The 13,639-nt window shown below is 44.7% G+C and overlaps 1 protein-coding gene and 1 long non-coding RNA gene across 4 annotated transcripts in view; one reads left to right on the forward strand and one right to left on the reverse strand.

Moving 5' to 3' along the window:
* Positions 1-6,944, reverse strand: part of CRY1 (cryptochrome circadian regulator 1) — a 49,989-nt gene extending 43,045 nt beyond the window's left edge. For 2 of the 3 annotated variants that reach the window (XM_070410982.1, XM_070410980.1), the window contains exon 1: positions 6,192-6,941. In XM_070410982.1, the coding sequence (XP_070267083.1) occupies positions 6,192-6,349 (158 nt within the window). In that variant the 5' untranslated portion in view covers positions 6,350-6,941. Of the gene's footprint in view, positions 1-6,191 lie in introns of all 3 variants that reach the window. The other variant, XM_070410981.1, reaches the window with a different exon arrangement.
* A 577-nt stretch (positions 6,945-7,521) lies between these two features.
* LOC139007493 (uncharacterized) lies at positions 7,522-12,835 on the forward strand. The gene is made up of 4 exons (XR_011470864.1): positions 7,522-7,629; positions 8,091-8,165; positions 9,383-9,506; positions 12,693-12,835. It is a non-coding gene; the product is annotated as an uncharacterized lncRNA (long non-coding RNA).
* Positions 12,836-13,639: the final 804 nt, after the last annotated feature.

The following is a 13,639-nucleotide window of genomic DNA, read 5'->3' on the forward strand; positions in this document are numbered from 1 at the left end:
GGAAAAGCATCTGGCAAGTCTACCCAAGAAACAAAAAAAGAAAGAAAAATAAAACCTATTAGTAATGTGAGAAATGTCAGACTAGATTAAATGGTAGACATGTTAGGAAAATAAGAATTATTATCAAATTCAATTAACAAACTGACTGAAAAAAAAACCTAAGAAAGTTAATAAACACCAATGGAATTGAAAAGTATGACAAAAAATGGCCTACATCAGTAATTGTTTCTAAACAGAAATCTACTCATATTAAGTCAAGCCAAAATAAAGAAAGAAAAAGTATTGGAAGAATACTGGAGTGTCTCATGGAACCTGTGCTCAGGAAGTATAGTCAAGTAAAAAGATTCTAGAATGTTAGGGCCTAGGACACCTGCTCCTTTTTGGAACTGAATGGTCTTGTTTGTTCCTTTCTGCACATGTGCTCTTTTTCTTTTTTCTATAATCATCTTTCTATGCTAAGAGACTTAGTGTTTTATGATTGCTCAGTGTTAAGATCCAATACCAACCACAGAGAGTCTCTGTATCCCTTTTCCAAACCTTCATGATCCAATTTGGTACATCATGGGTCAGGCATTGACTCTAGATCCAATAAACTATCCACAGGAGAAAGAGGAACAGTAGATCACTGAGCTACTAAAGTGGAAGCTAAATTCGTCCTTTTAGTAAGGGTTTTGATGTGGGTAGTTTAAGGTGTGGACTGCGCAGGTACACTAAAATATCTACAAAAAGAATCTGCGTCTTCCCCAAAGTTCCCAACCCAAAAGACTTTACAGGTGAATTCTAGCAAACCTTTATGGAACATAGAATTCCTGTTATTTGTACCACTAGCGACCATAGAAAGGAAATAAAATTACCAACTTATCTTACAAGACTAACATGATCCCATAATGTAAGGCAGGAAACCATAAAAATCTTAGAAGAAGCCATCAGCAACAAAATAGCAGATATTTGTCGTAGCATATCTTTATTGATATAGCTCCTAAGCAATGGAAACTAAGGAGAAAATAAACAAATGGGACTAATATCAAAATAAAAAGCTTCTGCACAGCAAAAAAAACCCCACACCAATCAAGAAAACAATAAGAGAGCCCACTGCATGGCAGAACATATTTGCCAATATTATCTCTGATAAGGGTTTAATCTCCAAAATTTATTGGGAACTCATACAACTTTACAAAAGGAAGATAAACAATCCAATCAAAAAATGGGCAAAGGACCTAAATAGACACCTTTAAAGGAGGACATACAGAAGGCCAAGAGACATATGAAAACATGCTCAAAGTCACTAATCATCTGAGAGATGCAAATCAGAACAACAATGAGGTACCATCTCACACCTGTCAGAATGGCTATCATCAACAAATCAACAAACAACAAATGCTGGCCGAGAATGCAGAGAAAAAGGAACCCTCTTCCACTGCTGGTGGGAATGCAGCCACTATGGAAAACAGTATGGCGTTTCCTCAAAACACTAAAAATGGAACTTCCATTTGATCCAGCAATCCTACTTCTAGGACTATATCCCAAGAAACCAGAAACACCAATCAGAAAGGATATATGGACCCCTATGTTCATAGTAGCACAATGTACAATAGCTAAGATCTGGAAACAGCCCAAGTGCCCATCAGTAGATGAATGGATTAGAAAACTGTGGTACATCTACACAATGGAATACTACGCTGCTGTAAAAAAGAAGGAATTCTCACCATTTGCAACAGCATAGATGGAACTGGAGAGCATTACGCTAAGTGAAATAAGCCAGTCAGAGAAAGATAAATATCACATGATCTCACTCATTTGTGGAATATAATGAACAACATAAACTGATAAACAAAAACAGAACTAGAGTCACAGAACCAGAGTCCAACCTATGAGGGAAGGTAGGAGGTGAGGGGGTAAGAGATCAACCAAAGAACTTGTATGCATGTATATGAATGTATATGAGCATAACCAATGGACACAGACGGGGGGGGGGGGGGGGGGGGCGGGGGGGGGAATGGGTGGGAGAGGGTATGTGTTGGGGGAGGTTGGTTGTGGGAGCACATTGACCACCAGGGGGAAGCTCCTGTGTTGAGCATCTGCCCCCTTGTGGTCAGTGCACATCATAGGGACCAGTCAACCGGTCATAATGATCGCTTAGGCTTTTATATATATACATTACTGATTAACCCCAATGAGTTTTGTCTTATAGGTAATATTTATCAACATGTATGTGAAAAATTAAAGTTGAAAAAAGTTTCCAATACAATACACCAGCACACATATTAGCCATCATAGCACTAATGCTTTCACTTATCAGTACACATGCGAGGGAATGACAGTAATAAAGTCAAATAATGTCTTACTGTTATTATGAAAATATTCTGACTTCACAGACACCTGGAGTCTCAGGAAACCATAAGTGTCTCTGGACCAACTCTGAAAACCACTGTACAGGGCTGAGGAACCAATAATGAATCGATCCCACTCTTGTGTAATTTAATGAAGGAGTACAACAATAAAGAAGTAAATCAATAAATATATAAATTCAGGTAGTGATGAATGCCATGAAAAAACAAAACAAAACAAAACAGGACAAGGAGGTAAAAGTGAAAAGTGGGAAGTGTGGGGAAGTAGTAGGGCAATTACTTTACATGGGATGGTCAGAAAAGGCTTCTCTGAGGAGGGATATTGAAGGAATGATCCCTGCTAAGGTCTGAGACATAGGAATGACGTGATCTGATTAAAGTTTTTAAAATATTACCTGATTCCACATGGAACAGACTGGTAAGGCATAAAAATGGAAGTAAGGAGGCTATTTCACTAGTCATGCAATGAATCCTGGTGACTTGGATAGTATAACAGCAGTGGAAGGGTGAGATTTGAGTGGATATGCAAGTTATTATGAAGGAAAGGACATAATAATTGCTGAATGACTAGACATGAGGTTGTGAGGAAACAGAGATGAAGGGAAGATGGCTCCGAGGTTCTTGCAGAGCAACGAGGTAATGTTGCTATTCATTATGATTTAAAGAAACCTTGGGAGATGGGAGAATGGGGGCAAGACCTAGCTTAAGATGTTTAATTAAAATCAGAGTAAAAATGCTGAATATGAGAGTCTGGAACTCAAGACAGAAGTCAGGGCAGGAGACGCACAATCCGAAATATGGGACTATTTCTATTGTGGTTACCAGTTTTATCTTACTCATTATTTGACAATCTGAGTTTCTGGGTGTACAAAGTAAAATATATAATCCCCCTGCTACAGAAGCTAACAGTCTAGATTTTATAAATTTATAAACTGCTCTAGAAAAAACTTACTATAGACATTTAGATATTTACCAAAGGCTTCCAATTTAATAGCAACTGACAAGCATTTACTACTACCACTCACATTTTAAGCATTTTACATTTGTTAAGTAATTTAATCCTCCTAACAATCTTATGAAAAGGGAATTATTACTCTATTACTGTAAGATATTATTAATACATTAAAATATATTTACCATCTTTCCCTGAATCAACATTAATGACACTAATTCTGCTAATGTGTTTCATATATAGTTGATGTATCATTCCCATCAACATTCAAACATACTGTAATTTCTCCCATCTTAAAAAAAATCCTCTCTTGATTTCACATCGCACTCTAGGAACCAGATTTCTCTGATCCTATTATAGCAACACTTCTTAAAAGCTGTCTATGTGAGCTGTCTCCCACCTTTCTCCTGTCAGCTTCTCTTGAGCCATTCCAAAGAGGCTTGTGTCTTTACACTACTGAAACCACTCTATTCAAGATTATGAATGGGCCGAAACCGGTTTGGCTCAGTGGATAGAGCATCGGCCTGCGGACTGAAAGGTCCCGGGTTCGATTCCGGTCAGGGGCATGTACCTGGGTTGTGGGCACATCCCCAGTGGGAGATGTGCAGGAGGCAGCTGATTGATGTTTCTCTCTCATCAATGTTTCTCACTCTCTATCTCTCTCCCTTCCTCTCTGTAAAAAATCAATAAAATATATTAAAAAAAAAAAAGATTATGAATGGCCTCAAAATGCTAAATACAATTTTTAAATTTTCATCCTCATCTCACCTGACCTATCAACAGCACCTGACCATAGGTAAAACACTCTCTTTAAAATACTTTCTTTACTTAGCTACTCAGACACTACACTCTGCTGGTTTTTCTTCCTAACTTACCAGATGTTTCTCCTCAACACCTACCCATTAGAGCACCCAGGGCTCAGCCCGTGAATCTCCTCTCTCTTTTAAAAAAAACCTTCATTTTTTAATTACAGTTGATATTCAATATTTTTCTTCTCTCTTTTCTACCTATGCTTATTTTCTTCATGTTCTCATATCGTTTCATGGCTTCACTAGAATACAGCTTCAACAAGGTAGGGACTTTGGTTTGTTTTAGCTGTTTTGTTTATGCTGAATGCTGGCACATAACACAGTGCCTGGCATATATTAAATGCATGACAAATGTATGTTCAATGAATGAATAGCTTTAAATATAAACTGATGACTCTCCAATTTATACCTCCCGCGTAGATCTGTCTGCCCCGAATTCCAATTGCCTGTCTGCTATCTGCATTTGGCTGTGTAATAAACATCTCAAACTTAACCAAGTTCAAAAGAGAACTACAAACACCCTCACAATGGCTTCTCTAATTTCATTTTCTTAGCAAAGTGCAGTTCCATCCTCCTAGTTCCTCAAGCCAAATATTTTTAAAGCATTCCCAGTTCTTCTTTCTCTCACACCACATATCCAACCTGCCAACAAATACTGTGGATTCTGCCTTCAAAATATATTCAGCATTTGACTACTTCTCACCACTATCACTAAGGTCCAAGCCATTCTCACCTTTCAGCTGGATGAACAACAGCCTCCTAACTGCTCTTCCTGCTTCTTGTCCATCTGCACACCCCACCGCCTTCAGTCTGTTCTCAGAATCACAGCCAGAGACATTTTTTTCAAACTTAAGTCAGGTCATGTCATTTCTCTGCTCATAATCCTGCCATTATTCCCACTTTTCTCTTTGAGTACAAGTCCAAATCTCCACAACTACCTACAAAGCTCTACTCAATATGGCCCTGTTACATCTCTGACCACATCTACTACTTTTCCTCTCACCTATTCTGCTTCAGTCACATTGGCCTCTTCTGCTGTTTGTTCCGAAGGTTAAGGACATTTGCACCTCGGGGCCCTTTCTCCGACGTCCCACTGCCTGGAATGCTTCTCCCCTAGACAGCCGCAGTCCATATTTGCTTCATCACCTTGTTCACTTGCCACCTTCTCCGAGTTTTTCCCAATCGCCACATTTTAAATTGCAACTCTAATCCCAACCTCTTATAATCTTTATCCTCCTTCTCTGCTCTATATTTCTCCACAGCATTTCTCCACCACCAAATACTATATATCTTACTTTCTGCCGCATATGCTCAGAAAGGACAAGAATTTTTTGTCTGTTTTATTCACTGCTATATCCCTGGTGTTTAAAGCAGTGCCTGGTATATAGCCGGCGATCACTCTGTTCATCGAACGCTTTCACTTCCACCAGAGGGCCGAACAAGCACCTCGCCAGGCATTTCAGGGAAGATCACCCAGCCTCTCTAAGATTTCCTCCAGGCCTCTGATCCCTGGAAGGATTAAACTTTGCCTAGAAAGAAAAGCCGTGTCGCCCAGCCCACCACCAGGGGGAGCTCGAGAGGAAGAGCTGAGCAAAGAGAAACCAGACGTGATTTCCCTTGCTTTTCCTCCGTCAACCTCGAGGTGGAAGAAAACTGGGTTTGGAAGGCGACTGTGCCGAAGGCTATGAATTACCGGGGACACAACCGTAACCACGAAAAACCGCAATCCTTTCGAAAGCCACAAAGAGGCCAATGAAACCAACCCACGGGGCCACTGAGAAATGGGCGGGTGTTTCCTCAACCCCGCCACTAAGAAGACCCCATAAAATCCGGGGGAGAGTTCCCATGAGCGCCGAGACGCGTAATTCACACTCGGAGGCCAGGCTGTCCCCGGCTGCCAGCACTGCCGGGCCAGAGAACTATTCGGTCCATTCTAGTTCGTACCCGAAGCAGCCACAATTCTTCAAGCGGCGTTAAGCAAGGCGGTCGGACCCCGGGTTGAAGTGCTCAGATGGAGCTGATCAGTCAAGTCCCGATTCATTAAAACACCGAGAGCCATTTCCCCCGAGATTTTTGACTCACCGCCACCTGTTGATGCCCACGTTGGAGGAGCCCGCGAACCAGGGGTCGAGGATGTAGACGCAGCGGATGGTGTCGGCGCCCCGAATGCACTCCTTCAGGGCGGGGTTGTCGTGGAGCCGGAGCCCCTTTCGGAACCAGTGCACCGCGTTCACCCCCATCCCGGGCACGCGGCGGGCGGCGGGACACCGCCGAGCTCCTCCGCGGAGAAATTCAAGGCACGAGGGTCCGGCTCATCACCGACACCTCCGCTTCCAGGAGAATCGCCGCACCCCGGGCAGGAGGACAGGGCGGCCGAGGGGGAAAAGGAAAAAATGAGTCCGAGGAGCGGACCGGGGAGGGAGAGGGCGCTGGAGGCGCCGCTGGGAGCCGAATGGAGGCTGCCCGGTCGGCGGAGTCCGGGTGTGACGCCCTTTAGGAGCCGGCGCCCGCCGCACCCGCCTGGATGACACGCATAACTCCGAGGGCCGCCGACCCCCGGAGGGTGAGCGAGTTCCAGGGGCTCGAGCCGCCACGACAGCCCGAGCCGGTCCCCGGAGCCCCAGGAGGCTCGTCACGGAAACCTCGCCCCACCGAGGCGGTCCCTGAGGAAAAGCGGCCCGCCCGAGGCGAGCCACCGGGGAGGAGGAGCGAGGACTCAGCCCCCGCCGGCCACGCTGCTTCTCGGCCCAGGAGCGAGGACGGAACACGCAGGCGACAGTCGAGGCCGCTGGAGGATTGCCGGCCGGTGACCGGTGTCGAGCCGGCCCGGGTGACTCCGCCGCCACCGCCGCGTCAGCGGCCCCGGCCCCGCCCCCAGCTCCTGACTGGAAGGCGCGCTGCCCACGTGACCACCGGCACCTCACGTTTCTGAAGTGTGTTTACTACAGCGGCGCGGACTGGGGAATGTGCTCGCTCTTCGGTCGCTTTTAGGGGGCGGCAGCCGTTCGATCTCAAAACTGTCGGTCCTCGCGTAGAAGCCGGTCTCTCTACCTCAGTCCCTTTTCTCCGCGGACTGGTCGCGGTTGCCGGGTAGGGCCTTGGGGTGCTCACAGGCCCCACGTGAGGGAAGGCTTAGCCCCGCCCCCGTGGCCATGAGCCTCCTCCATTGGCTGAGGCTCGCTGAGTCCCGGATGAGCACGGGGATGCGGGCAGCTCGCGGGCGCGCGCTCGGCCGGGGAAGGTGCGCGTGCGCTCTCGCTGCGTTCCCGGCGGCGCTCGGGCGGGGCCGCCGGCCGGCGCACGTAGGCACTCGCGCGGGTGGGGTCCCTAGAAGGCCCGGGGGCGGCTTTGTTCCCGCTGAGAGTCTGCGAGGGGGCCCTGCGGGTAGTGGGGGCAGTTGGGGTGGACGGAGGAGAGTAGGACGGGGGAGGCTGCACGTCGACTTGGATGCCAAACTGCGTGCATCAATCCAGCTCTGTGCAAAGAACCCTGCTTTGGAGTGTGCAGCGCCATTCCAAAGGTGCTGTAACCCTTGAACTTGCCCTGGGGATGTGGAGTCATGGCCGGGCGGGTGCCAAGCATTCCTGGACTTCTAGTAATTCCCTAATACTAGCGAATACCAACAGTATGGGAGCCCTCGTCTCTCCCGTTTAGTGCGGCCTTTGCCCACCTTACAGGAGGACATTGAACTAATCCATGCCATTCCTTATTCAACAATTACTGAATGAGCCAGACACTGCTCAAAGTGCTGGAGATACAGGAGAGAAGAAAATGGGCTAAAATCCCAGTTTACAATCTGCAGCTCTTAAACCTTTACTCTTTGCTATTTTTTTCCTCCATAAAATGCTCTTCTTTGGCACCTGCTGCTCACTGCAACCACCTTTGCCCTACCTAGTATATTTCTACACATTCCCTTAGACTCAGATGCAGGGCAACCTAATTTGTAAAAATACTCGTGTTCCCCCCCACCCCCCTGCGCAGGTCTGATAATCACTTACCACACTCGCGATTATATTGAGAAGACAATGAGAAGTGCCTACTTCAACACGAGTGCAAGTAGGTGCTCCATAATTGTACTTAATACTATAATAATGTGTCTCTGATTCCCTCTAAAGCAGTGGTTCTCAATCTTCCTAATGCCGCGACCCTTTAATACAGTTCCTCATGTTGTGGTGACCCCCCAACCATAAAACTATTTTCGTTGCTACTTCATAACTGTAATTTTGCTACTGTTATGAATCGTCATGTAAATATCTGATATGCAGGGTGCATTTTCATTGTTACAAATTGAACATAATTAAAGCATAGTTATTAATCACGAAAACAATATGTAATTATATATGAGTTTTCCGATGGTCTTAGGCGACCCCTGTGAAAGGGTCGTTCGACCCCCCCCCCAAAGGGGTCGCGACCCACAGGTTGAGAACCACTGCTCTAAAGTGTGACTTGTTAAGGACCATGGCCCCATCCAGTTCTTTTTTTTTTTTTTTGCATCAGTACCCACCCAGTACAGAACCTGATACATAGGCATTCAAACGTTGATTGAATGACTGAGTTAATGAATGCTGTTTGCCCCCAGAGTCTGGCAAGGTTAGGAGGAAGAAGGATATGGCAATTGCTACTGCCTGAACTGTGTGCTTTAAATTCATGGAAACCCTAGTTAGTACCTGTGAGTGTGACCTTGTTTGAAAAGAAGATCAAGTGAAGATGAGGTCATTAGGATGGGCCCTAATCCAGTTTGTCTGAGGTCCTTAAAAAAGGGGTAAATTTGCACACAGACACACGCGCACGAGGAGAATGCCATGTGAAGATTGGAGTTATGCTGGGGCAGGGGGGCCTTCAGAGCTAGTCACCCCAAGATGTGCCTCAGTGGTATGCAGATGAACCCTGCAGGCTCTAGAGCAGCGGTTCTCAACCTGTGGGTCGCAACCCCTTTGGCGGTCGAACGACCCTTACACAGGGGTCGCCTAAAACCATCCTGCATATCAGACATTTACATTACGATTCGTAACAGTAGCAACATTACAGTTATGAAGTAGCAACGAAAATAATTTTATGGTTGGGTCACAACGTGAGGAACTGTATTTAAAGGGCCAGAAGGTTGAGAACCACTGCTCTAGAGAAACTCCTGCCTCTCACCTCCACTACCTAGAAGAATCTCAATCAGGAGCCTGACCTATGAAAAGAGTTATCACCAGAAATAAGTTTTTAAGTATCTATATGGTAGGGCCAACTGATAAATTACTGAACGTGTGCTTTCCTCCTCCCTGCAGTGACCTCCTGAAGCCCCAAGGTGCATTGCCTCACCCCAGCTCAGAATATTCCTTTTCTGTCTCTGAGCCTCTCGTGCATGTGGGGTCACTGACTCTCACATGTACGTGGGATTCCCATACATATGTACGTATTAAATTTGGTTATTTTCTCTTGCTGTTCTGTCTCATGTCTATCTGACCATCCCAAGAAGCTTGAGGGTAGATAGAGGAAAGTGTTTTCCTCCCCGACAGCTGCAACAGGGCCAGGAACTATGTACTCAAAGCTAAGGGAGCAGCCTGGAACAGATCCTTTCTTATTGCTTACAGAGGGAGGGAGCATGGCCCTGCCAGCACAGTAATTTCAGACTTCTGGCCTGCCTCACTGTGAGGCCATAAATGCCTGTTGTTCCAAGCTACTTGGTTACTAGCAAATTAATAACAGTAATATAAACTCAGTCATCTAGTGAGCCAGGCTGTCTGGAGAGGATTCCCTACCCCGGCTTTTGTTGTCGCGTAGAGGACATAGCATCTTTTCCTTGGTTTCTTAAGAGCATTTAAAATTATATGTGAAAACTCTTTGTTCACTAGAAACTACTAAACAGTTTTTTTTAGTAGTGGGACGAGCCTTGGGTAATTACCATTCTGAGGGGTCCATGACCTATGCAGAGGATGTGGCATATAGAGCTGTGCCCTCGCTTGGATTGCCTTCTACTCCAGGGCCTGTTGTACTTTTAAAAATACAGTGTTTCTCATTTCAGTTTAGGTAGTTTAAAAGTAAGCAGATTGTGTCTAAAGACATTAAGAATTGTTTTCAAGCATCCAAATGAGACAGTGGGAGGTAGAGGAAGAGAATATTGATTTGTGTAGAGTTGACTTACGATGTTCATTCAATGAAGATGGATTTTTTTTTAACAGACAGCTGCATGTGGGTGGGTGTGTAACTTTCATTTACACATCTAAGTGCTAATTTATTACAAAAGTGTCAGTATTGTTAACTGAGCACTTCTCAAAGACTGAAGGGTTTTTATGGCATATAGACAGTTACTTTAATATATCTTTATTAAATATACTAGAGGCCCAGTGCAGAAAATACATGCACAGGAGTGAGGGGGGTGTCTCTCAGCCTGGCATTCGGACATCCCTCTCGCAATCTGGGACACTGCATGCACCAGTGACCATACTTTTCATACAGGTGAAAGGCATCTTGCTGTTGTATGGGCAGCTACATTTTTTTGCCCTGATTATAAAAAGTAGTACATACCATGGTCCTTCTGAGGCAGTAGTACCATTTTCCCCATCTTCTGGATGGAAAAACTGAAGCAGAGAGAAGTTAAGTAATCGGCTTTGTCACACAGTTATAAGTGTCAGAATCAGGGCTGACCACAAAATGTGCAAGCCAGAGTCCATGCATGTTATCACTGCCATCATCCTGTTTTTTCAGTGTTAGAGTAGCCTTGCCAGGTTTTAATTTTTAAATCTAAGAGACTGTTCCCAATATATAGGGTAAGGTCCCTAGGCCTGGCTGGCGATCAGGGCCAATCTGTGGGGAGACTGGAGGGTGGGGCAATTGGGGGGGGGGAGGGCCTTGCTGGCACCTGCCTTGGTTGGAGGCCTGGCACCGCACGCTGGCCGGCCCTGCCCCCCACTGCGCGACCGGCGGGGCGATCTGGGAGGCCCCCCGCTGGCACTGGGGCCTGCGGGCTGGGGGCAGCTCCTCTGTTGAGCGTCTGCCCCCTGGTAGTCAGTGCATGTCATAGTGACTGGTCATTCCACCAGTCGTTCCACCATTTGGTCAATTTGCATATTAGGCTTTTATTATATAGTATATGACTTACTGAGCACCTACTGTGTTCCAGGTTCTTTATATATGTTATTAACCCTCGTAATAATCTTTTGAGGCAGCTTATTTTTATTTAATAATAATTTATGCCCACTTTGCTGAAGACACTAAACCTCAGAAATACAAATAAGTAGTAAAACTAATTGAAAAACAAGACAATTTCTGAATCTAAGTTCTTTCCTCATCATATACTATCCCTCACTGACTGACACCACCACTCCCCTTCTTTTTCAGAGTAAGTATGTATATCTATATATATAAAAGCCTAAGCGACCAGACGACCAGCTGACCTGCCAGTAGCTATGATGCACACTGACCGCCAGGGGGCAGACACTCAACGTAGGAGCAGAAACCATAAGCATGGAAACATGGAACAGACTGATGAATCTCAGAGGGAACTGAGGAGGGGGAAGGGCGGGAAGAGATTAATCAAAGATTTTATATGCATACTAGAGGCCCGGTGCACTGGTGGGGTCCCTTGGTCTGGCCTACAGGATCAGGCCAAAACTGGCTCTCTGACATCCCCCCAGGGGTCCCGGATTGTGAGATGGTGCAGGCCAGGCCAAGGGACCCCCACCGTTGCATGAATCCATGTACCAGGCCTCTAGTAAAAATAAAATGGGAGCATAGTCAGGAATCTTGAGAAATTCTGGTTGCCTCCAACATCATGGTGGTAGAAAGAGTATGAGACTGGGTTATATCTCAGCTCACCATTGATTAGCTCAGCAACCTTTTTTGTCTCATGGCACATATAAACTAATTACAAAATTCTGGGGCACACCAAAAAATATTTCTTTTGCCAATCTGACCCAAAAAATAGGTGTAATTTTGATTCATTCACATAGGACAGCTCTTATTGTGTTGGCTGTTGTCATTTTTTTATTTGACAATCTAAGGGAAAAGAGGTCAGTGCCCCTGACTAAATAGTCAGGTATTGCATGTTTTAAAAATTCTTTTAGCAAACTGGTTGAAAATTGCTGGATTCGTTGGTGATCTTTAACAAATCACCTAGGCTTTTTTGACCTGATTAATTCATCTATAAAATGAGCAAACTGAATTATAACTTCTAAGGTTTCTATTTTAAAATTCTAGAATTCTGTGAATACAACCCTGCCATGGGCTCAAAATTATTGAGGAAGAGTTCTATTAAACATTCTTTTAACTGCCAGCAGTGTTAGGAATATCAGTATCTCTTTGATTTCATAAGCACCCTTGATAGAAGTGTGTCAGCCTCTAAATTAAAAGCCTATAGTCTCTCTTGACTCTATCTTGTAGAGGTGATTGTTGGCATGTGTTTTAAACACATAAGTAATGAAGGAGTGGACTGTGTGATCCCCTCATTCAGTATTGATGTAATGTGAATGTTAGGCTGGTAGCTCTTGGCTGAGGGACTGTCAACACTAGAGTCTTTGGGGGATTGAATTTAAATGTGTTAACGGATCACTATCTTATATTTTTATTTATTTACTTTTTTATTTATTAATTTTAAAGAGAGCGAGGAAGGGGAGAAAGAGAGAGAGAGAGAGAGAGAGAGAAACAGAAACAGAAACAGTGATTGGCTCTGAAATCCAGGCATGAGCCCTGACCTGGAATGGAACTGGCGACCTTCTGGTGTACGGAACTACACCCAACAAACTGAGCCACCCTGGCCAGGGAAGGATCACTATTTTTTTAAAGGTAAGTTATGAGTCTCGTATCAATATGAAATGAACACATGTCAGATATTTTGCTTCACTTGTTTCACTTGTTAATAATAAGGGAATCAGTAAGATGATGCAATGGAATAAAAGAAGATTCCAAAGAGCAGTTACATGTCTAGGCCATCCAGAATGTTAAAAATTAATTCGCTTAATATATGCAAAACTGGCTTCTCCTCATAAGAGTGGCTTGGGTAGGGAAATCAATTGCACTTTTCACTCGACAAAATATATTTGCATGTCCATGGACAAGACTCACCTGCATTGCTCTCAATTATCTACAATTTACAGAGCTGTAAAATAGTCCAAAGATAACGACAGGCAGTGAATAACTTGAAGGGTGCACTAAACAAGAGACCTAGTAATCTTTTCTGCCAATCTCAAAGTCATTCATAATTTCTGTCCCCTTTTCCTCAGAGAGGTCTTCCCACTTGCCCATTCTAAAAAGGGCCTCTTCTCTGTCCCTATCATGGTTCCCTATTTCCTTTCCTCATAGCACCAATTATGTTTGTTTATTTATTCTCAGTAAATCTATGCCTGCCTCTACCCTAAATGCAAATTCCAGGAGGGCAGAGATTTGGGTCTACCATGTTCTTCATTTCATCATTAGCACTGTGCCACTGTGCCTGGTAGCACTGTGCCACCGAGTAGACGCTCAATCAGTGTTCTTCCAGAGACCATGGTAACACCCAACTGATGACATGGACACGGCACTGCAAGTCAGTTACCAATTTATTTTTT

Source organism: Myotis yumanensis, unplaced genomic scaffold (genome assembly GCF_028538775.1).
Source record: "Myotis yumanensis isolate MYYU_CA2020_CCGP unplaced genomic scaffold, mMyoYum1.0.hap1 SCAF_3, whole genome shotgun sequence".
Lineage (NCBI taxonomy): Eukaryota > Metazoa > Chordata > Mammalia > Chiroptera > Vespertilionidae > Myotis > Myotis yumanensis.